At 42.2% G+C, this 23,865-nt stretch overlaps 1 protein-coding gene across 2 annotated transcripts; it reads right to left on the minus strand.

Annotated features, from left to right (window-relative positions):
- Positions 1–16,608: 16,608 nt before the first annotated feature.
- On the minus strand, positions 16,609–23,320 carry LOC121586631. Of its 2 annotated transcripts, XM_041903512.2 has the most exons (9): positions 23,164–23,320; positions 22,550–22,670; positions 22,107–22,168; positions 21,939–22,016; positions 21,685–21,824; positions 21,173–21,298; positions 21,039–21,096; positions 20,589–20,915; positions 16,609–19,851 (listed from the first exon to the last, which is right to left on the minus strand). In XM_041903512.2, exons 3-9 carry the CDS (start codon positions 22,129–22,131, stop codon positions 17,891–17,893), a joined length of 2,715 nt encoding a protein of 904 aa, XP_041759446.1. In that variant the 5' UTR covers positions 22,132–22,168; positions 22,550–22,670; positions 23,164–23,320; the 3' UTR covers positions 16,609–17,890. The 2 variants fall into 2 exon arrangements, with proteins under 2 accessions (XP_041759446.1, XP_041759447.1); XM_041903513.2 differs by lacking the exon at positions 22,550–22,670.
- Positions 23,321–23,865: the final 545 nt, after the last annotated feature.

Genomic DNA, 23,865 nt, shown 5'->3' on the forward strand with positions numbered 1-23,865 from the left:
ATTGAGGTCTGGGCTTTGACTAGGCCATTCCAAGACATTTAAATGTTTCTCCTGACACCACCATGCTTCACTGTGGGGATGGTGTTCTCGGGGTGATGAGAGGTGTTGGGTTAGCGCCAGACATAGCGTTTTCCTTGATGGCAAAAAAGCTACATTTTAGTCTCATCTGACCAGAGTACCTTTTTCCATATGTTTGGGGAGTCTCCCACATGCCTTTTGGCGAACACCAAACGTGTTTGCTTATTTTCTTCTTTAAGCAATGGCTTTTTTCTGGCCACTCTTCCGTAAAGCCCAGCTCTGTGGAGTGTACGGCTTAAAGTGGTCTTTTGGACAGATACTCCAATCTCCGCTGTGGAGCTTTGCAGCTCCTTTAGGGTTATCTTTGGTCTCTTTGTTGCCTCTCTGATTAATGCCCTCCTTGCCTGGTCCGTGAGTTTTGGTGGACGGCCCTCTCTTGGCAGGTTTGTTGTGGTGCCATATTCTTTCAATTTTTTAATAATGGATTTAATGGTGCTCCATGGGATGTTCAAAGGTTCAGATATTTTTTATAACCAAACCCTGATCTGTACTTCTCCACAACTTTGTCCCTGACCTGTTTGGAGAGCTCCTTGGTCTTTCTTGGTGGTGCCCCTTGCTTAGTGGTGTTGCAGACTCTAGGGCCTTTCAGAACAGGTGTATATATACTGAGATCATGTGACAGATCACGTGACACTTGGATTGCACACAGGTGGACTTTATTAAACTAATTATGTGACTTCTGAAGGTAATTGGTTGCACCAGATCTTATATAGGGGCTTCATAGCGAAGGGGGTGAATACATATGCACGCACCACTTTTCCGTTTTTTATTTCTTTCATTTCACTTCACCAATTTGGACTATTTTGTGTATGTTGATTACATGAAATCCAAATAAAAATCCATTTAAGTTACAGGTTGTAATGCAACAAAATAGGAAAAACGCCAAGGGGGATGAATACTTTTGCAAGGCACTGTATTGGTTTGAGAGCTCTGTCATGTGGTTTTAAGAAGCTACTGACATTTGTCATTAATATGCAGTAGTAGGCGTTGCGGTTTTAAGACGGCCCTTAACCCTAGGTGTAGTGGAGAGTAACATTTTAGCTACATTTCACCTACAAAGAGGGAAATACGACACCGAATTACAAAAAGGGATGTCACTTATTTGCTATCGTCAGCTTATTCAGAATATGTAATTGATATTTCTGGCATGTTCCGTTGAAGAGGTATTGACGAGCAAAGTCAGAATCTTTAATATAAAGCTAACTATACCATAGTGTTACCTCTGGATATCTGTCTGTTAATCAGATGTTTATTATGTTTGTATGGTGATACAGCCCAAGCTGTCCAATCGAATAACACGGTTGGTCTTGAGGCCAGGCTGAGATGTGACCACGGTCTTCAGAACGCTGACATCATCAGATGGAGATGGTGGGATACTTAGATTGCCTACTGGGACAAGAGTCTATCCAAGGTAGAACCACGTTACAATTTTACAGATGGAGGGGCCACCCTGATCATCAACCACTTCACCAAGGAGGATGCTGGGAGTTAAACGTGTGTGGCATACAACACTCTCCAGCAGAACTATAAGTATGTGGAGGGAGAACTAAAGGTGCAAGGTGAGGCTCGTCACCTAGGATGCAATATGGAGAAGATGGTCTAAGTGGATTGTGTGTGTGTGTTTGTGTGTGCAATGTGACGTTGTGTCTTGATGTCATGGCGCTCCAGTGACTGAGGTTCTTGTCTTTCCATGGATATCTACTCTAATGGCCTTGTTTGAATACGCATAACTTCCTCCATTGAGGTAATCATCATTGACTTGACAGGCTGCATTGATGACTGCATGGGTCAGTGTTTTCCAACTCCGGTCCTGGTGAACTATTGGATGTGTAGGTAGGTATTCCAGTCCAGCAAAAACACAATTGATACAAATTCTAATCAAGGTTTTAACTCTGGACCATGATTAGCTGAATCAGATGTGTTAGTGTAGGGTTGGATCGAAAGCCTACGAACCTTAGCTCTCCAAGACCAAAGTTGAAGACCCTTGGAACTGGAGAATCTTAAAAGGGGCAGGGAGAAATTAGAGATGTTCTCCTAAAGTAGTGGAAGTGTCATTCTACTTTAATGAGAGGAACATTTTTGAAGGTTTTTCTTGTAATAAGGGTGTTATGTGGCATTTTCACGTCTGCTAAATGACTATCATGTAAAATACAAATGTCAGGTTAGGGAAGGTTTTTCTGTACCTTCCATCTGTCAGGGATCTCCCCGAATCATGGCATACAGAGCTTAAATTAGTTAATTCAATAAATGTGCATATTCTGCTAAATCTAATTGTACATTTTACATTTTAGTCATTTAGCAGACGCTCTTACAGTGAGGGAAAAAAGTATTTGATCCCCTGCTGATTTTGTACGTTTGCCCACTGACAAAGACATGATCAGTCTATAATTTTAATGGTAGGTTTCTTTGAACAGTGAGAGACAGAATAACAACAACAAAATCCAGAAAAACGCATGTCATTAATGTTATAAATTTATAAATCCCTTTGATGCGGTGAAGTTGTCCTGTCCCCTTAGCAGAAAAACACCCCCAAAGCATAATGTTTCCACCTCCATGTTTGACGGTGGGGATGGTGTTCTTGGGGTCATAGGCAGCATTCCTCCTCCTCCAAACACGGCGAGTTGAGTTGATGCCAAAGAGCTCGATTTTGGTCTCATCTGACCACAACACTTTCACCTAGTTCTCCTCTGAATCATTCAAATGTTCATTGGCAAACTTCAGACGGCCCTGTATATGTGCTTTCTTGAGCAGGGGGACCTTGCGGGCGCTGCAGGATTTCAGTCCTTCACAGCGTAGTGTGTTACCAATTGTTTTCTTGGTGACTATGGTCCCAGCTGCCTTGAGATCATTGACAAGATCCTCCCTTGTAGTTCTGGGCTGACTCCACGAGGTGAGATCTTGCATGGAGCCCCAGGCCGAGGGAGATTGACAGTTATTTTGTGTTTCTTCCATTTGCGAATAATCGCACCAACTGTTGTCACCTTCTCACCAAGCTGCTTGGCGATGGTCTTGTAGCCCATCCCAGCCTTGTGTAGGTCTACAATCTTGTCCCTGACATCCTTGGAGAGCTCTTTGGTCTTGGCCATGGTGGAGAGTTTGGATTCTGATTGATTGCTTCTGTGGACAGGTGTCTTTTATACAGGTAACAAGCTGAGATTAGGAGCACTCCCTTTAAGAGTGTGCTCCTAATCTCAGCTCGTTACCTGTATAAAAGACACCTGGGAGCCAGAAATCTTTCTGATTGAGAGGGGGTCAAATACTTATTTCCCTCATTAAAATGCAAATCAATTTATAACATTTTTGACATGCGTTTTTTTGGAAATGTTTTTTGTTATTCTGTCTCTCACTGTTCAAATAAACCTACCATTAAAATTATAGACTGATAATTTATTTGTCAGTGGGCAAACGTACAAAATCAGCAGGGGATCAAATACTTTTTTCCCTCACTGTATCCAGAGCGACTTACAGTTAAGTGAGTGCATACATTTTCATACTTTTTTCATACTGGCCCCCCGTGGGAAACGAACCCACAACCCTGGCGTTGCAAGCGCCATGCTCTACCAACTGAGCTACACGGGGCCCACGTCCTTTCCTTCACGACCACTGATGTCAGATATAGATAACTACCTAGACCACAGGAGGTTGGTGGCACCTTCATTGGTTAGAACGGGCTTGTGGTAATGGCTGGACATTATTATGAGTCGTCCTCCCCTCAGCAGCCTCCTGTGACCTAGTCTGTTTACTTACACTGGTCTAGGTTTATTATACTTCCTCCATCATACTCATGGAGGAAGTATGAGTATGATCAGACAACAGATACCAGTCTTATCTGTGGGGAAGTCCAAAAAGCACAACAAACATTCCATGACATAATTGGTACTGGTAATTTGTCAATAATTTTGTTTGATTTGAATTTGGTTCCATATTGTTATAGATTTCAGAGAATTCCACTGTTTTTCTAGATGATGGAGCAGTGACAGAATGGAGTGACCCTAGTGGCTCAGGCGTCGCTGGTCCTCCTTCTCTCTCAGGTAAGACTTTGTCTAATGTCACTCTCTAAATGTACCTGTTTCAAAATGACGATTCAAGCTTTGTGTTTTTATATCAACTCTATTTGGGGTGGCGCTTTGGGTGAGTCTTTACTGGACACCATTTACTAGTTCTCTTAACTATTATACAGTCGTATAAAACAATTTCCATGATTTCCATTTATAAATAATTGGGTGTTTGGATCAGCAATTTCATTTTGATCTATCAAATAACTGATGGACACAGTAATATTTTAGTAGTGAAATGAGGTTTGTTGGATTAACAGAAAATGTGCAATATTTCATCAAATCGAAATTAGACAGGTGCATAAATTTGGGCACCCCAACAGAAAAATCACATCAATATTTAGTAGAGCCTCCTTTTGCTAAAATAACAGCCTCTAGACGCTTCCTATAGCCTCTATTGAGTGTCTGGATTCTGGATGAAGGTATTTTGGAACATTCCTCCTTACAAAACATCTCCACTTCAGTTAGGTTTGATGGTTGCCGAGCATGGACAGCCCGCTTCAAATCATCCCACAGATTATCAATGATATTCAGGTCTGAGGACTGGGATGGCCATTCCAGAACATTGTACTAGTTCCTCTGCATAAATGCCCGGGTAGATTTTGAGCAGTGTTTTGGGTCGTTGTCTTGTTGAAATATCCAGCCCCGGCGTAACTTCAACTTTGTGACTGATTCTTCAACATTATTCCCAAGAATCTGCTGATATTGAGTGGAATCCATGCGACCCTCAACTTTAACAAGATTCCCAGTACCGGCACTGGCCACACAACCCACAGCATGATGGAACCCCCACCAGATTTTACTGTGGGTAGCAAGTGTTTTTCTTGGAACGCTGTGTTCTTTTGCCCCTTGTTATGACCAAATAACTCAATCTTTGTTTCATCAGTCCACAGCACCTTATTCCAAAATGAAGCTGGCTTGTCCAAATGTGCGTTTGCATACCTCAAGCGACTCTGTTTGTGGCGTGTGTGCAGAAAAGGCTTCTTCCGCATCACTCTCCCGTACAGCTTCTCCTTGTGAAAAGTGCGCTGAATTGTTGAACGATGCACAGTGACACCATCTGCAGCAAGATGATGTTGTAGGTCTTTGGAGGTGGTCTGTGAGCTGTTTTTGATCGTTCTCACCATCCTTCGCCTTTGCCTCCGATATTTTACTTGGCCTGCCACTTCTGGCCTTAACAAGAACTGTGCCTGTGGTCTTCCATTTCTTCACTATGTTCCTCACAGTGGACACTGACAGCTTACATCTCTGCGATAGCTTTTTGTAGCCTTCCCCTAAACCATCATGTTGAACAATCTTTGTTTTCAGGTCATTTGAGAGTTGTTTTGAGGCCCCCATGTTGCCACTTCAGAGGAGAGTCAAAGAGAACAACAACTTGCAATTGGCCACCTTAAATGCCAGGTCGCAGTTGTAAATGAGAACTTGTTCTCAACTGGTTTACCTGGTTAAATAAAGGTGAAATAAAAAAATAAAAAACTTTTCTCATGATTGGATACACTTGTCTATGAAGTTCAAGGCTTAATGAGCTCACCAAACTAATTGTGTGTTCCAATTAATCAGTGCGAAGTAGCTACAGGTATTCAAATCAACAGAATGACAAGGGTGCCCAAATTTTTGCATAGCCTATTTTTCACATCTGATTTAATTTCATACAACTTTTAATATTGCTACACTAAAAATCTTTGTCTGGACAATACCCCAGTACTCAGCTTTTATTCGAAAATGAATGGCATGCCACTGTGATTATTTTCTGTGATGACAGAGTAAATTATTATGCAGCCTCAGAGGGGTGCCCAAACTTTTTCATACGACTGTACATTCTTTGGTATTGGTAGCAAGAATTTTATATAATAATTTAAATTGAAAAATTCTAAGTTTTGAATCCGGCGTCGTTTTGCATATCAGTTCATAAACACTATGCCATGGAATCGGTTCGTCAAAAATCTCTTTCCAACTATTTTGCAATCTATATGGGACGGCTGTCAATCTTTTGGTCCTTAAATGAAACTGGTAAACTTTTTTATTTATCACAATTTTCTTTAACCAATTATGTTCTTCAATGCAAGGCCGACAGACAAGTTCCTAACTTTTTCCTCCTTCCACTTTCCTCTTCCATTTTTGCGGTAATGCTGCAATTATTTGGTTGTAATTTTGGGTAGAGCAGACATTTCCATATGTTTTTGTTAGCTGCATGTGCGACATAACTCCACCAGTCCTACCGATTATATCATTTAAGAAGATTATACTTTTTTTTTTTTTTATTAGTATATTTGAGTTTAACCACAATATTTGTTCTGTCATTTCTGGAGGATTAAATTGAAATTGCAACCAACTTTCTATGGCTTGTTTTAGAAATAGTGATATTTGGGAGATTATTTCATTTTCAAATACCTGAAAGTGAGGGGTTGTAATCTGAATAAAAGGGAAAAAGTCCCTTCTTGAACACTGGGTGAGACAATCTTACTAGTTTGCTAGAGAACCAGTTCGGATTTAAGTATCATTTTTGTATGACTGAAGCTTTTAGTGATAGGTCTAAGGCTTTAATATTTAATCATTTCTGTCCTCCTAATTCATATTCATTATATAAATAGGCCCGTTTAATTTTGTCTGGCTTGCCGTTCCAAATAAAATTGAATATTTTTTTCTCATATAATTTAAAAAAAACTGTTCGCTAGGCATAGGCAAGACCTCTGTAGCTCAGCTGGTAGAGCACGGCGCTTGTAACGCCAAGGTAGTGGGTTCGATCCCCGGGACCACCCATACACAAAAAAATGTATGCACGCATGACTGTAAGTCGCTTTGGATAAAAGCGTCTGCTAAATGGCATATTATTATTATTATTATTATTATTATATTATTACCATAAGCAAATAGGTAAACTGGGATAATACTAAAGAGTTAATCAGGGTGATTTTTCTACAAATTTACAGGTATTTACCTTTCCATGGTAGCAAGATCTAACTTTCTATTAAAATGTTTTGGAGTGAGATCATTTATTTCATTTGGGACATGTATTCCGAGTATATCCACATCACCATCATACCATTTTATTGGTAAACTACATGGTAATGTAAAAATTGTATTTTTTAATGATCCAATACGTAATATAGTACATTTGTCATAATTTATTTGTAATCCAGAGAGGTTAGAAAATTTATCTAGATCATCTATGAGGCTGTGGAGGGATTCAAGTTGTGGATTTAAAAGAAAACATAAATCATTAGTGTACAATGACACCTTTGTTTTTAAGCCCTGGATTTCTAATCCCTTAATATTATTGTTGGATCTGATTTTAATAGCTAACATCTCGATGGCAATAATAAATAGATATGCCCATAGTGCACAACCTTGTTTCACTCCTCTTGACAGTTTAAAACTTTCCGAGAAATAGCCATTATTTACTATTTTACACCTAGGGTTACTATACATGATTTTAACCCAATTTATAAGAGATTGTCCAAAATTGAAATGCTCCAGACATTTATATATAAACCCCAGTCGTTCTTTATCAAATGCCTTTTCGAAGTCTGCTATGAATATTTGGCCTGGTTTCCCAGATTTTTCAGTGTTCTATTGTTTCCAGTATTTGCCTTATACTATCTCCAATGTATCGCCCATGTAAAAAACCTGTCTGATTAGAATAAATAATGTCCGACAATACCTGTTTAATTCTATGCGCTATACATTTTGCTAGAATTTTTGCAGTTAAACCTTGGTTTTATCAGCCCAGAGTATCTTGTTTTTCATGGTCTGATAGTCCTTTAGGTGCTTTTTGGCAAACTTCAAGCAGGCTGTCATGTGCCTTTAACTGAGGAGTGGCTTCTGTCTGGCCACTCTACCATAAAGGCCTGATTGGTTGAGTGCTTCAGAGATGGTTGTCCTTCTGGAAGGTTCTCCCATCTCCACAGAGGAACTCTGGAGCTCTGTCAGAGTGACCATCGGGTTATTGGTCACCTCCCTGATCAAGGCCTTTCTCCCCCGAATGCTCAGTTTGGCCAGGCAGCCGGCTCTAGGAAGAGTCTTGGTGGTTCCAAACTTCTTCCATTTAAGAATGATGCAGGCCACTGTGTTCTTGGGGATCTTCAATGCTGCAGAAATGTTTTGGTACCCTTCCCCAGATCTGTGCCTCGACACAATCCTTTCTCGGAGCTCTACGGACAAGTCCTTCGACCTCATGGCTTGGTTTTTGCTCTGACATGCACTGTCAACTGTGGGACCTTATATAGACAGGTGTGTGCCTTTCCAAATCATGTCCAATCAATTGAATTTACCACAGGTGGACTCCAATCAAGTTGTAGTAACATCTCAAGGATCATCAATGGAAACAGGATGCACCTGTGCTCAATTTTGAGTCTCATAGCAAAGGGTCTGAATATTTATGTAAATAAGTTATCCGTTTTCTATTATTAATACATTTGCAAAAATGTCTAAAAAAACAATTTTCCCTTTGTCATTATGGGGTATTGTGTGTAGATTGATGAGAATTTGTATTTATTTAATCCATTTTAGAATAAGACTAACGTAATAAAATGTGGAAAAAGTGAAGGGGTCTGAATACTTTAGAATGCACGGTATGTTCAGGGGTTTTCTGTATTGCTTTCAAGAGGGGACTATAGAGCATTCAAACAGAAATGTATTATGTATACTGAAAAAAGATATAAACGCAACATGCAAGAATTTCTAAGATTTTACTGAGTTACAGTTCATAGAAGGAAATCAGTCAATTTAAATAAATAAATTAGGCCCTAATCTATGTATTTCACGACTTGGCATAGGCCCACCCACTTGGGAGCCAGGTCCAGCCAATCAGAATTTGTTTTCACCCACAAAAGGGCTTTATTACATACAGAATTACTCCTCAGCACCCTCCCTCCCCCTCCTCAGACGATCCTGCAGGTGAAGAAGCCGGATTTGGATGTCCTGGGCTGGTGTTGTTACACATTGTTGCGGTTGTGAGGCCGGTCGGATGTACTGCCACACCTGTCAGGTGGATGGATTATTTTGGCAAAGGAGGAATGCTCACTAACAGGGATGCAAACATATGTGCACAAACTTTGAGAGAAATATGCTTTTTGTGCGCAAGGAAAACTTCTGAGATCTTTAATTTCAGCACATAAAACCAACACTTTACATGTTGCGTTAATATTTTTGTTCAGTGTAGATAGACATGCCTCGTGAATACATAACTTTGTGAAGAAGGAATAATGTCAACATTTCTATCTGCAACGTTCAGAATGTTGTACTCTTGAACGCACCCTGAGCTGTTCTTTACATATTACTACTGTGCAGTAAGGGTAATAATCTGTTTGATAAATAACACCTAAAGGACACATAGATGTGGAATCGATTAGGAGTCCGGTTTGATCTTGTTGTTGTTTCCCTGAATACCACTACTGACCACCTCACTTGTTTGCACTGTTTCAATAAAGTACACTCAATTGCGATGTTGGAGTGTACTTCCTTCCCAAGCACTCACAGGGAACGTGTTATGAAACATGCAGCTGGTTTAGTCCAGTACTAAATCAGCAGAAAAAGTGCCCGACTCTCAGTTGCTCTGGATAAGAGTGTTTGCTAAATGAAAATGTAAAAGACTCGGTCCGGCAACATACGGTGTGACAGTGATCATGAGGTGTCTGGCACAGGCTAGACCGGGTTTTTTAATGGTTATTTGAATAATATGGGTGTTACAGTGCCTTGCAAAAGTATTCATCCCCCTTGGCGTTTTTCCTATTTTGTTGCATTACAACCTGTAATTGAAATTGATATAGATTTTTATTTGGATTTAATGTAATGGACATACACAAAATAGTCCAAATTGGTCTAGTGAAATGAAAAAAATTACTTGTTTCAGAAAATTCTAAAAAATAAATAACGGAAAGGTGGTGCATGCATACAGTTGAGGTCGAAGGTTTACATACACTTAAGTTGGAGTCATTAAAACTTGTTTTTCAACCACTCCACAAATGTCTTGTTAAAAAACTATAGTTTTGGCAAGTCGGTTAGGACATCTATTTTGTGCATGACACAAGTAATCTTTCCAACAATTGTTTACAGACAGATTATTTCATTTATAATTCACTGTATCAAAATTCCAGTGGGTCAGAAGTTTACATACACTAAGTTGACTGTGCCTTTAAACAGCTTGGAAAATTCCAGAAAATGATGTCATTGCTTTAGAAGCTTCTGATAGGCTAATTGACATCATTTGAGTCAATTGGAGGTGTTCCTGTGGATGTATTTCAAGGCCTACCTTCAAACTCGGTGCCTTTTTGCTTGACATCATGGGAAAATCAAAAGAAATCAGCCAAGACCTCAGAAAAATAATTGTAGACCTCCACAAGTCTGGTTCATCCTTGGGAGCAATTTCCAAACGCCTGAAGGTACCCAGTTCATCTGTACAAACAATAGTACGCAAGTATAAACACCATGGGACCATTCAGCCGTCATACCGCTCAGGAAGGAGATGCGTTCTGTCTCCTAGAGATAAATGTACTTTGGTGCAAAAAGTGCAAATAAATCCCAGAACAACAGCAAAGGACCTTGTGAAGATGCTGGAGGAAACAGGTACAAAAGTATCTAGATCCACAGTAAAAATCGTCCTATATCAACATAACCTGAAAGGCTGCTCAGCAAGGGAGTAGCCACTGCTCCAAAACCGCCATAAAAAAGCCAGACTACGGTTTACAACTGCACATGGGGACAAAGATCGTACTTTTTGGAGGAATGTCCTCTGGTCTGATGAAACAAAAATAGAACTGTTTGGCCATAATGACCATCGTTATGTTTGAAGGAAAAAGGGGAACGCTTGCAAGCCGAAGAACAACATCCCAACCGTGAAGCACGGGGGTGGCAGCATCATGCTGTGGGGGTGCTTTGCTGCAGGAGGGACTGGTGCACTTTACAAAATAGATGGCATCATGAGGAAGGAAAATTGTGTGGATATATTGAAGCAACATCTCAAGACATCAGTCAGGAAGTTAAAGCTTGGTCGCAAATGGGTCTTCCAAATGGACAATGACCCCAAGCATACTTCCAAAGTTGTGGCAAAATGGCTTAAGGACAATAAAGTAAAGGTACTGGAGTGGCCATCACAATGCCCTGACCTCAATCCTATAGAAAATGTGTGGACAGAACTGAAAAAGCGTGTGCGAGCAAGGAGGCCTACAAACCTGACTCAGTTACCAGCTCTGTCAGGAGGAATGGGCCAAAATTCACCCAACTTATTGTGGGAAGCTTGTGGAAGGCTACCCGAAACGTTTGACCCATGTTAAACAATTTAAAGGCAATGCTAACAAATACTAATTGAGTTTATGTAAACTCCTGACCCACTGGGAATGTGATGAAAGAAATACAAGCTGAAATAAATCACTCTACAATTATTCTGACATTTCACAATCTTAAAATAAAGTGGTAATCCTAACTGACCAAAAACAGGGAATTTTTACTAGGATTAAATGTCAGGAATTGTGAAAAACTGAGTTTAAATGTATTTGGCTAAGGTGTATGTAAACTTCCGACTTCAACTGTATGTATTCATCCCCTTTGCTATGAAGCCCCTAAATAAGATCTGGTGCAACAAATTACCTTCAGAAGTCACATAATTAGTTAAATAAAGTCCACCTGTGTGCAATCTTAAGTGTCACATGATCTCAGTATATATACACCTGTTCTGAAAGGCCCCAGAGTCTGCAACACCACTAAGCAAGGGGCACCACCAAGCAAGCTGCACCATGAAGACCAAGGAGCTCTCCAAACAGGTCAGGGACAAAGTTGTGGAGAAGTACAGATCAGGGTTGGGTTATAAAAAAATATCTGACACTTTGAACATCCCACGGAGCACCATTAAATCCATTGTTAAAAAATGGAAAGAATATGGCACCACAACAAACCTGCCAAGAGAGGGCCACCCACCAAAACTCACAGACTAGGCAAGGAGGGCATTAATCAGAGAGGAGACAAAGAGACCAAAGATAACCCTGAAGGAGCTGCAAAGCTCCACAGCGGAGATTGGAGTATCTGTCCAAAAGACCACTTTAAGCCGTACACTCCACAGAGCTGGGCTTTACGGAAGAGTGGCCAGAAAAAAGCCATTGCTTAAAGACAAAAATAAGCAAATATGTTTGGTGTTCGCCAAAAGGCATGTGGGAGACTCCCCAAACATATGGAAAAGGGTACTCTGGTCAGATGAGACTAAAATTGAGCTTTTTGGCCAACAAGGAAAACGCTATGTCTGGCGCTAACCCAACACCTCTCATCACCCCGAGAACACCATCCCCACAGTGAAGCATGATGGTGGCAACATCATGCTGTGGGGATGTTTTTGATCGGCAGGGACTGGGAAACTGGTCAGAATTGAAGGAATGATGGATGGCGCTAAATACAGGGAAATTCTTGAGGGAAACCTGTTTCAGTCTTCCAGAGATTTGAGACTGGGACGGAGGTTCACCTTCCAGCAGGACAATGACCCTAAGCATACTGCTAAAGCAACACTTGAGTGGTTTAAGGGGAAACATTTAAATGTCTTGGAATGGCCTAGTCAAAGCCCAGACCTCAATCCAATTGATAATCTGTGGTATGACAAAGATTGCTGTACACCAGCGGAACCCTTCCAACTTGAAGGAGCTGGAGCAGTTTTGCCTTGAAGAATGGGCAAAAATCCCAGTGGCTAGATGTGCCAAGTTTATAGAGACATACCCCCAAGAGACTTGCAGCTGTAATTGCTGCAAAAGGTGGCTCTACAAAGTATTGACTTTAGGGGGTGAATAGTTATGCACGCTCAAGTTCTGTTTGTTTGTCTTATTTCTTGTTTGTTTCATACAAAAAAAATTGTGCATCTTCAAAGTGGTAGGCATGTTGTGTAAATCAAATGATACAAACCCCCCAAAAATCCATTTTAATTCCAGGTTGTAAGGCAACAAAATAGGAAAAATGCCCAGAGGGGTGAATACTTTCCAGAGCCGAACCAAGCCTTTTGGGGGCCCTAAGTGAGATTTTGCCATGAGGCATAGAAAAAATGCTGCAGTTTTATAACACATTTCATGCAATTCTACTCATTTTGCCATGGGGCAGAGGTAATTATAAAAACTTTTTATAGTACATTTCCTGCAATTCTACCCATTTTGCCACGAGAACCTTTTGAAGTTTTAAAGCAAATTTCCTGCAATTCTACACATTTTGCCATGACTAATGCCATGTTAATATGATATCTGAGTGAGAATGACTAACAAAATCAATGGGGGCCCCCTGGAGGTCAGTGCCCCTGGGTTTGAAATGATCTGTTTGGGATTCTTGCGGTCAAATTGCAGTTTACAAATGATTTGTAATTATGTTCCGGCCCTCCGACCATCTGGTCAAGAAAAAAATTGGCCCGCGGCTGAACCTAATTGATGATTCCTGCCCTATGTCAAATGTTGGCACCAGTAGAGTAGCTATCTAGCTATATAAACCACGCCCCTCCGCAAACACGCCTTCTCCAATGTCAGTTACAAGGCGGTACTTATTTAAATTAGATAAGAGAATATCATGCTACCATTGGTGTATTAAAATAAGCGTTAGGGTGATGTCACCCTATACCTTTAATAATCCCACCTCCTTAATCCAAATGTTTGGCATGGGGGAGGGGACCAGTAACTTTATGTGCAAACTTTATCAAATTTCATGAAAAACATGATTTTGACTGTTCATGACCTTTAACTTTAGCAAACATCATTGCTGTTAGTATGACAAGCACATGCTTCTTCTTAGAATTGCAAAGTATGATAAGGGAACAGGATGGGTGAAGAGCAATGATTAATATATTTATATTTCCTAACCCTGTTTCACCTTTGATCCCCAGCTCTTCTGATGGGAGCCATGTTATTGGTCACTCTCTGAGGCTCTGAGAAAACTGCCTAATCGCATTGACCTTGAATGTATTGCGTTGGAGCTCGCTGCAAAATAGGGTTTGTATATAATTTCTTTACCAAACAAGCTAACAAGATTAAAGTAATAAATATGATAATAGTAAAATGTTGACCTCAAAGGTTTGATAGTTTGCTGTGTTTTAGTGACTGGAAATGCAATGTAGTTCAAAATACTTTTTTGGGTTTCTGTACTTTACTATTAATATTTTTGACTACTTTTACTTCACTCTTAAAGAAAATTATGTACTTTTTACTCCAAACATACGAAAGTACTCGTTACCTTTTTAATGCTTTAATGGACAGGAAAATTGTCTAATTCACACACTTATCAAGAGTACATCCCTGGTCATTCCTACTGCCTCTGATCTGGCAGACTCACTAAACACATGCTTTTTTGTAAATTATGTCAGAGTTGGAGCGTGCCCCTGGCGCTCTGTAAATAAAATAAAAAAACTAGAAAATGTGTCTGTCTGCTTTGCTTAATATAAGGAATTTGAAATAATTTATACTTTTACTTTGATACTTTAGTATATGTAAAACCAAATGCTTTTACTCAAGTAGTATTTTGCTGGGTGACTCACTTTTACTTGAGTCATTTTCTATTAAGGTATCTTTACTTTGACTCAAGTATGACAATTGGGTATTTTTTCCACCACTGCACCTAGTAGACAGTCTCATGTGACTCCCAGTAACTCCCCTAACAGCCCATAGCTACAACTGAAAATGAAACCATTACTAAGAGGAGACATGAAAGTTATATTTATGTTAAAAGGCCACCTGTTTCACTTTCAGGGGGGTTAGGGTAATACATTTTAGGATGTTCAGACAGATATTTATCTACAACATTCAGATTGTTGCACATTCCTGAAAGTCAGCTGTTCTTTGTTGACCTATTATAACCTCTACCTAGCATGCAGTAAGGTCATGCTGCTTTTACACAGGCAGCCAAATTCTGATTTTTTTTCTCACCACATTGGTCTTTTGAGCAATCAGATCAGCTCTGAAAAAGAGCTGATGTGACTGGTCAAAAGACCAGTTAATGGAAAAAATATCAGAATTGGGCTGCTTGTGTAAAAACGTGTAATAAACTGTATGTGGAATCCTGTTGGTTCTTGTCCCATTTATCTGGCTTCCTTACTTGATTACACTATTTCAATATGTAAATAATATTACTGAGAACAGCCAGATTCAATAAAGTAGATTATGTTGCAACGTTGAGGTGTGTACAGTACTTCCTTCTCAAGCATTCACATGATAGCTGGATAATGTTATCGAAGATACAGCTGGTCCAGTTCAGTAGTAGATTAGTGTTTGTTTCCCAACCCTCTAAGGGTTTCACAAGGTCAGAAATTCATAACATCAAAAAACATAGGCGTTACTACAGTATGACAATGACTTGATGTAAGATGGTTTGACTACGGTATAAAACCAGTTGGGAGCCACTGCATTAGATGACTGGAGCAGGAGATCAATGGATACTGTTGTTAACACTGACTTTATTAGCCTGAAGGCCATAACGTACTCAAATACAGCAGCAACACAAAAGTAAACTGCGGTATGAGACGCTTGAATACAGCATTAACAGTGACTGATTCTCAGTGGAAAAAACAAGTCAAATAAAAAAAACTACTTGACTACAGCTGTGCTACATTAACCAAATTATATAATAGTCTTTCTAAGGACCTGCTTGAAAGGTAATGCTTTAAGTTTTATCATGCCCACAAATTGACATTAGGCAGTGACCAAAAAACGAAGCAGTTCAATGCCACTTGCTGAGTAGTCTGTCCACCCCCCCCCAATGTTAATATGATACACTACATGACCATTTTGGAATGAGCTGCTCATCAAAACATCTCATTCCAAAATCATTGGCAATAATATGGAGTTGGTCCCCCCATTTGCTGCTATAACAGCCTCCACTCTTCTGGGAAGGCTTTCCACTATATGTTGGAACATTGCTGCGGGGACTTGCGTCCATTCAGCCACAAGAGCATTAGTGAGGTAGAGCACTGATGTTGGGCAATTAGGTCTGGTTTGCAGTCGGCGATCCAATTCATCCCAAAGATGTTCGATGGGATTGAGGTCAGGGCTCTGTGCAGGCCAGTCAAGTTCTTCCACACCGATCTCGACAAACCATTTCTTTATGGACGTTGCTTTGTGCATGCGGGCATTGTCATGCTGAAACAGGAAAGGACCTTCCCCAAACTGTTGCCACAGAATTGTCTAGAATGTCATTGTATGCTGTAGCGTTTAGATTTCCCTTCTCTGAAACTAAGGGGCCGAGCTCGAACCATGAAAAACAGCCCCAGACCTTTATACCTCCGCCACCAAACTTTACAGTTGGCACTATGCATTGGGGCAGGTAGTGTTCTTCTTGCATCCGCCAAACCCAGATTTGTCCGTTGGACTGCCAGATGGTGAAGCATGATTCATCACTCCAGAGAACGCATTTCCACTTTTACAGAGTCCAATGGCGGTGAGCTTTACACCACTCCAGCCGACAATTGGCATTGCGCATGGTGATCTTAGGCTTGTGTGCGGCTGCTCGGCCATGGAACCCCATTTCATGAAGCTCCCGACGAACAGTTATTGTACTGACGTTGCTTCCAGAGGCAGTTTGGAACTCTGTAGTGAGTGTTGCAACAGAGGAGAGACGATCTTTACGCGCTACAGCACTCGGTCAGGTCAGGGCCCATGGCTCAACTACCTTACCTAGCAATCTTAAAATGTTTTGCTGACATGGGCTCATTGAGCGACTGTCCTAAGTGGAAAACTGCTGATACACTACAAAACTTCAAAATTGCACCTTGTGCATTCTACTTTTCTAACTTTCAAAAAGTAAGTTGAGACCCCGACTGAGTTCCTAAAAAGAATGTGCAGTGCGTAGTCTGCCTATAGGAAGAGGCGGCTCGGAGTCTGTCGTAAGTTCTGCACATAAACATTTTGGGGAAATACATCTTTAAATGAACAATAATACCATTAAAGTGTCTTAACTGATTAGATTTGGTTCCATTTGTTGAATTATTAGAGCCACTAGTACGAGCCAAAGTCAAAGTGTAACACTGGCCAGAGCTGTTAAGTCACGCTGAAATAAACCCAACTTCCAGAGGGAAGCACACATGGCAAGTGTGAAAAACGTTTGAAAATTAAACTGTTTACTTTAACAAGTCCTCCTGTGTTTCTGACCCTCATTTTAAACAACTTATTCAGCTCTGCTTCCCTCAGATGGTCAAACTGATTAAACTAATATAGCGACTCCTTCTGGACAGTTCTGGAAAGGTCAATGTTGGACCCCTAATTGATCCCCCTTAATTGTGAAAAATAAACCTTAGGTTACATTTAGAAAAATCTTTGCATTAACTTTTTTTTGTAGAAAAATCAAATATATATTATTTTCCTTCATGGTGTCTCAGTAGTTGGCTGAAGCAGTGTTTCACAAACTGAGGAGTTCATAATATAATATAACATAACTGAGCCAGTGTTCAACGTGTTGTCCATCTATCTATCTATCTCAGCTCCATCTTGACTCGACAGCAGCAGACAAACAACTTAAAACAAACAAGTCTTGTATAAATCTGAATCGGTAACAGAATTGAACCGGTGAGTTGAATCGTTGAAAGTTATATGAAGTAATGAAATCAAATCATGTTGACAGGGGAGGTACCTCAATTTACAACAACCCAAAATCAGCACTTAAACCAACAGAATCCCATCCAGTGTATAAGACAGATATAAAAACAATAGAACCTAGAGTGTATAAAACAAACATACAAAACACCTGTCCATTTAAAACATAAGTCAGTCTAAAGCACCACAAATACCCATCCTGGTGGTTTTATGTATAGTGTGTGGTAGTTAGACCCAGGGAGGTCCTGGTCCTGGGGCTGCCCATGGATCTCGGGCAGGGCTGTGGCCCCAGTAGGCTCCTCTGTAGTGGGGAGGTCTGGGGGGGAAGGTTGGGCCGTGCCGGGGGGACTGGTACCCTCCACGTCCTGGATAGAAGGGCTGAGGGTGGCGGGGTCTAGATCTATACACCATAACACACGGGGGACTGGGGAGCCTTCTGTACTCCTGTGGCTGCACGCCCCCCATCTTCCTGGGGAAGGGACCAGAGTGGGTATGGGGTCCAATCCCCTGGGTCAGTGTATGGTGAGGGTACGGGAGGGCCTGGGGTGTGAACTCGTCAGGGTTAGAGTGAAGGAACTGCGGGCCAGGGGTGGTTCTGAACCAATCAGAAACCACTTGGTAGGGGTCACAGTTAATTCTGTGGCCCTCTGGGAAAGGCGGGTAGGGGCAAGGGTCAGGGTGTGTCTCGTACCCCTGCGGATCTGTTCTATAGGTGTCAGGGGTCAGCGGTGTGCCTCCGTAGGTCCATGCTCCTCTGTACTCCGCCTCATGCAACTGCACCTGCTGCATGGCTGCCATGTCACCCATACGACTGCTCATCTCTTCTCGGTGAAGGACTGGCCCTGCCTGATCTCTATGAAGGGCTATGTCATGTCTGAGATCTGCTGTGTCAACCATATGAAGCCCTACGGCACCCCTATGAGTTCCTGTGAACCCCTGCGCCTGGGGCCGTTGTGGAGGCTGGCCTTGCAAATACTGTTGGTGGTAAAAGTCAGAGTTCTCCTCCCTCTCTCTACCCTTTCCTCCCCATCTCTCCCCCTCCTCCACCATGACCTCCACGATGAGCCCAACTCCATTCTGAATTTCAGCTTTGCACTGCTCCTCTTCCTCCATCAACTGACGGTCAGTTAGCCCCTCTCCTGTAGCATACCAACGGTCAGTTGTCACTTCTGTTGTTAAGGACTGACTGTCAGTTGATCGTTCTCCTGTGGAAAACCCACTGTCCGTTATCCTCTCTCCAGTAGAGTACAGACTGTCAGTTGTCCTGTCATCCTCTGCAAGTCTCTGTGCCCCAGAACGACACTTATTTCCCCTCTCCTCCTCCTGTTGCTGTTCGTCCATTAGAGGAGTGTTGGTCAAGCTTTCCTTCGAGAGACGGCCAGTAGTGAAGAGAATCGGTCCGGCAACAGACGCTGTGTCAGTGATGAGGTCTCTGGCACAGGCTAGACCGGGGTCAATCCTGCCTTGTCGGTTGTTCTGCCCCACTCGGACATGGAACTTTGTGTCAGTGAGTCGGTCATTCTCTGAATATAGATGGTCAGTTCGGTCCTGCTCTCTCCTGAGGTACACCATGTCAGTACTGTTTTGCTCTTTGACTGAGTAGAGACAGTCAGTACTGTTTTCCTTTCTGACCAAGTACAGACCGTCAGTTGTGTTTTCCTCTCTGCCAGGGTACAAAGCAGAGACGGTGAACCTCTGTTCCCCTCCGAGATACAGAGAGTCTGTGTCGGTGTCCTCGTCTCCCGTAGTCAGCTGCTGATCAGGTATGGCTGGGCCCAGTCTCATAGTCGGAGTGTGTGTGTATTCCATGGTGTGTGTATTTTCATGTGTGTTTCTGAGTCTTGCGGCGACTGAGTTTCCCGGCTGGCCAAGCAAATGCGAGGGAGCAGGAGGGGGTTGGGGTAAGGCATCTACGGTGGGGGAGTGAAGGGGTGAGGCATGTGTGAGGGAGGAGGGGGAGGTTTCCAGGCCGAAGGAGTTTCTTTCCAACAGCCAGGGGCCGTCATTCATAGACAGACTGACCTTGAACACCGGCTCACAGCGAATCAGCTTTGCAGGAACCCCCTGTAGTCCCGCCCCCTTCCCCTCAGGCCCGCCCAGTGACGTCTGACTTCCAGCTGTGACATATGGGGTCGGGGAAAGAGAGGGGTCATGCTGCCATGGTGACGCAGGACGCTTCAGTGAAGCACCTTTAGTGAGAGACGAAAGAAGGAGACGAAGAGAGCGAGGGAGAGAAGAAAAAAAAAAGAGGCGACAAGAGAGAGAGAAGACACTCACAAAGAAGAGGAGTGATAAATGGCAGTAAAAAGTGAGATGAACTCTTCTATGGGCAAAATAAAGAAAACACACCACAACGTGTGTAGCAGGGAATGATTCATTAAAAGGCACAGTTCTATATATATATATATATATATATTATATATATATTTCCACACTATTAGGTTGGAATAATACTGTGAAGATTATGATAATGCCCTTTTAGTGCAAGAGCTGTTTGAAAAGACCACCTGACATTTCAGCCGGTTTTGGTGGAATGGAGTTTTGGCCTGCCTGGTTACATCACCATCCGGTAAATTAGTTAATAAACCAATAAGAAAGAGTTCCAAACCTCTCTGCCAATAACAGCTAGTTAAAAATGTTCCCCTCCCCACTCAGACCACTCCCAGACAGTTCTAGCAAAATGACTGCTCTTGCTTGAGAAATTGCTCTTGTAAGAAGCTATTTTTGTATATTTGTCAATTTTGATTGAAAACAATCACAGTAAGGTACTTAAAATTGTTAACCAGAAATTATTTGATATGGAGATTTTAAAAAACAGCTGCATTGAGGCAACTGTCAAAAGGGTATTTCTCACACGGTGGTACCCAACGTCTTTAACCACCCATTAACAAAGTTGGCGCGTCATCCCATGAGGTCATACACTCACCAATCAGTGGCTTGCTTCCATGGAGAAACCCTTCCTCCTCCCACGAACTAAGCTGTGATTGGATAGAGACACTCTGCTGCAACACAGGGGACTTCTCTGATTGGCTAGATGAGTTCCGACTTCGGGCGGTCGGACTTTTCCATAGGACGGTTCGGTTGTCAAGTTGGACAACAGGCTTCTCTGGTTGGACGGAGAGCCTCCGAGGTGATATCACGGTTCTCTGTGACTGAATGGTAAGATACTCTGACTGGACTGATGTCTTCACTGATTGGCTCTGAAGATCTCTCTGCTCCCTCCCAGTCCTGATGGCATGCAAGAGGATGAGAGCTGGAGGAGAGATGGTGAGAGAGAACAATAGATGGGGGACACACACACACAGTGTAAGTGACGTAGACTAGTAAAAAAAATAAAATACTGATGGATGAAGGACAAGAGAGGATATGGACTGACCATCACTCTCGCTGTGTGATGTCATATCCTCATACATCTCAGCATCCAACTTCAGCACCTAACAGAAAGACAGGACAGAAGATATTTACACACACACACACACACGTCACCCCAGCGTGCACACAGACACATACCTGTACGTCCCCGGTTCCTTCTCTCTTCTCTAGTATTTGAGCCATCTCCATAAGAGGCCGGGCCAGCTTGGACAGGTCAGGAGAACTCTGCTTCCACTCTGACACAAAGTGAGGGTGATGGACTTTCTATACAACGACAGCCATGGGAGAGAGGAAACACACAAGTTGTATACATGCAGCTGTATTAGGCTAGTTATAGGTCAGTGATCCTGTAAAGCAGTGTTTTGCAATCCTGGTGCTAGGGCCCCAAAGGGGTGATACTTTTGTTTTTGTCCTAGCACTAACACACCCGATTCAAATAATACTCATCAACAAGCCTGATTAGAATCTGGTGTGTTAATGCTATGGCACAAACAGAAATGTGCACCCCTTTGGGTCCCCGGGACCATGATTGAGAAACCCTCGTGTAAAGAGGTGTGGTTTAACTGTACAGGTATTACAGTAACACATCAGGATCATTAAGTAGCTGTGAGTAAAGAGCACAGATCCAGAAACACACGTCCCACACTCACAATGTAGTTGTATCTGTGGAGACTCCCCATGATGTGGCTCCTGACGTCAGCCTTACTGAGACGACACACACACACCTCACACAGGTACACTGCCTCAGAGTCCCTGCCGAATGTCACACATTCTGTCACGCAGCCCAGACCTGAAACACACACACAGGTGAAGTACACACACGCGGCACACAGGTCTAAAGTACACACATTGGTCAAATACACAGACATGTATCATATACAAAACACACAGCGCTGTTCCTGACCGATGATGGGCTGCAGTCTGTTCTTGTTGTTCAGATACACCCTAAGGGAGTTGGACAGCAGGCTCTGGCCACACACAGCTACATGAGGATGAGAGAATGAATTAATGACAATGAAAGGAAGAGAGGATGCTGAATGGATTAATAAAGAGCTGATAACCCATTGCCTACCATTGTGTGCTCCTCCAGGCTGCATAGTGGCAGACTTCAGGAGTCACAACAACCCTAACAACCTAGAAAGAGTGAGAAAAAATGAGCGACAGAGAGAGTAGAAGATGGAAACAGAGAGAGGGAGGCAAGAAAATAAACTGTGTGCAAACACCACAGGGCTGCAAGGGACAGAAGCAGATTTCAGATGGTCACTTTTTTTTTGATAATATCGAGATAACGCATTAGTTAGCTGCTAGAACACACTCATCTGTGTCCGTTTGACTTTACAACACCCATTTTGAGTCAAGACTCAAGCTCATCTTGTCATGCTCGATTGACAATGCGTATTGATCCCAATCGATCCCATAAACTACACTCCTGCTCACGTTTAACGGTTAAAAGTTTCACAATGTCATATTTCACATACAGTTTGACCATACAAATATTGCCAAATGCATTCTTACCAACACAACACTAGAAAAGGAAGCCGACTGTCAGTCACACCATTCGTCTGTTGTTGATGCACGAGCATGGGAAAGGTGCTGTAGCTGATTGACTGGCGTCACTCAGGTGCGCTGATGGCCGCTGACAAAAAAATGTATTCAACTACACAACTCGATCTATATTTGCTAGATAGAAGAACATACAATTCCTTAATGTGGAAATAATAATTAATCTCGGCAGGAACAGAGCGCAATATGCTAAAATGGAAGAATAGGTCAGTATCAAGTTCAACTTGGTCTGTCTGGCTAACGCGTTAGCAATATTTTCTTCCAGCTGTTTAGCAAAACGAAACTGGCTAGCTAATATCCAAGGAACGAAACTGAAATGTCAAAATAAAAACATTCAACAAGTTAGCTACCAAGTCAAGGCTCGTATGAAAACTGAAGGATAAATGTCACTCTCGCCAAGTTAACGTTAACAATCAAATTAGCTAATGAAACACCGACAGAACTTCGGCGTTTAAGTTGCTGTGGTGATAGCCAAATTACATTAATGCTAGCTAGCCAACAAGCAGCTACCTAGCAAAAAAAGTTATCCATTTGGCTAATTAACATAAAACAATAGAAGGACCTACCTGTCTGTACTCCACGTCGGAGGAAATTGTGTGTTTGATCTGTCTGTCTGAAATAAATTGTTAAAAGAGATTACTGACACGGCTTATCAACTCGACGACCGCACTGCCTAAAGCACGAGGTCAACTACACAGCGGGGGAAACTCAAGAGTCCGGAACTTAAGAGGGGTGAGGAATTTATAGCAGCCTTCGCAGCCTGTGAATCACAGGTCTTCCTTTCCTAAATCAGAGTTTGAGCGGTGATTATAGATAATTTTCTAATACAAATGTTGTGAAATGATCAAGGTAAAACATATGTAATCTGGGTCATAAAGTAAAAGAGAGACGGGCACCAGGTGTACAGGCAGAACACAGGTTTATTCCTGAATGGGCTATTGTTCAGGCCACAGCCCACATCGCTAAACCTCGAACATACACAAATATGTCGTTACATAGCCCCCCCCTTTCTAAACCCTAGCCCCTAGGGTTACAAAACAAAATCCTTAAAACGACCCGGAGGTCACATCAGTCTCTTGTGCCTCCCCTTGACTCTCACTGGTGGACCCCCAGAACACTCATCTGCCCCAATGTCATTTCCAGCGCCCTCCGAAGAGGCAGCCCCCGTCCCAGGCTCAGGTTGCACTAGAGTCTCCTCGCTAGACTGTCCCCGTGTGCTCACATCAGAGTCCTCACTTCCATTCCCTACCGTTTTCCTCCCTCTGTGG

This window comes from Coregonus clupeaformis, chromosome 17 (genome assembly GCF_020615455.1).
Source record: "Coregonus clupeaformis isolate EN_2021a chromosome 17, ASM2061545v1, whole genome shotgun sequence".
NCBI lineage: Eukaryota > Metazoa > Chordata > Actinopteri > Salmoniformes > Salmonidae > Coregonus > Coregonus clupeaformis.

Coding starts and splice junctions, on each gene's coding strand:
- LOC121586631 (XM_041903513.2), bottom strand. CDS start 22,131: ATGCAGCCTGGAGGAGCACACAATG. Junction 21,299..21,684: donor TCCACAGATACAACTACATT/GTGAGTGTGGGA, acceptor GTCGTTGTATAG/AAAGTCCATCACCCTCACTT. Junction 20,916..21,038: donor ATCACACAGCGAGAGTGATG/GTCAGTCCATAT, acceptor TCTCTCCTCCAG/CTCTCATCCTCTTGCATGCC.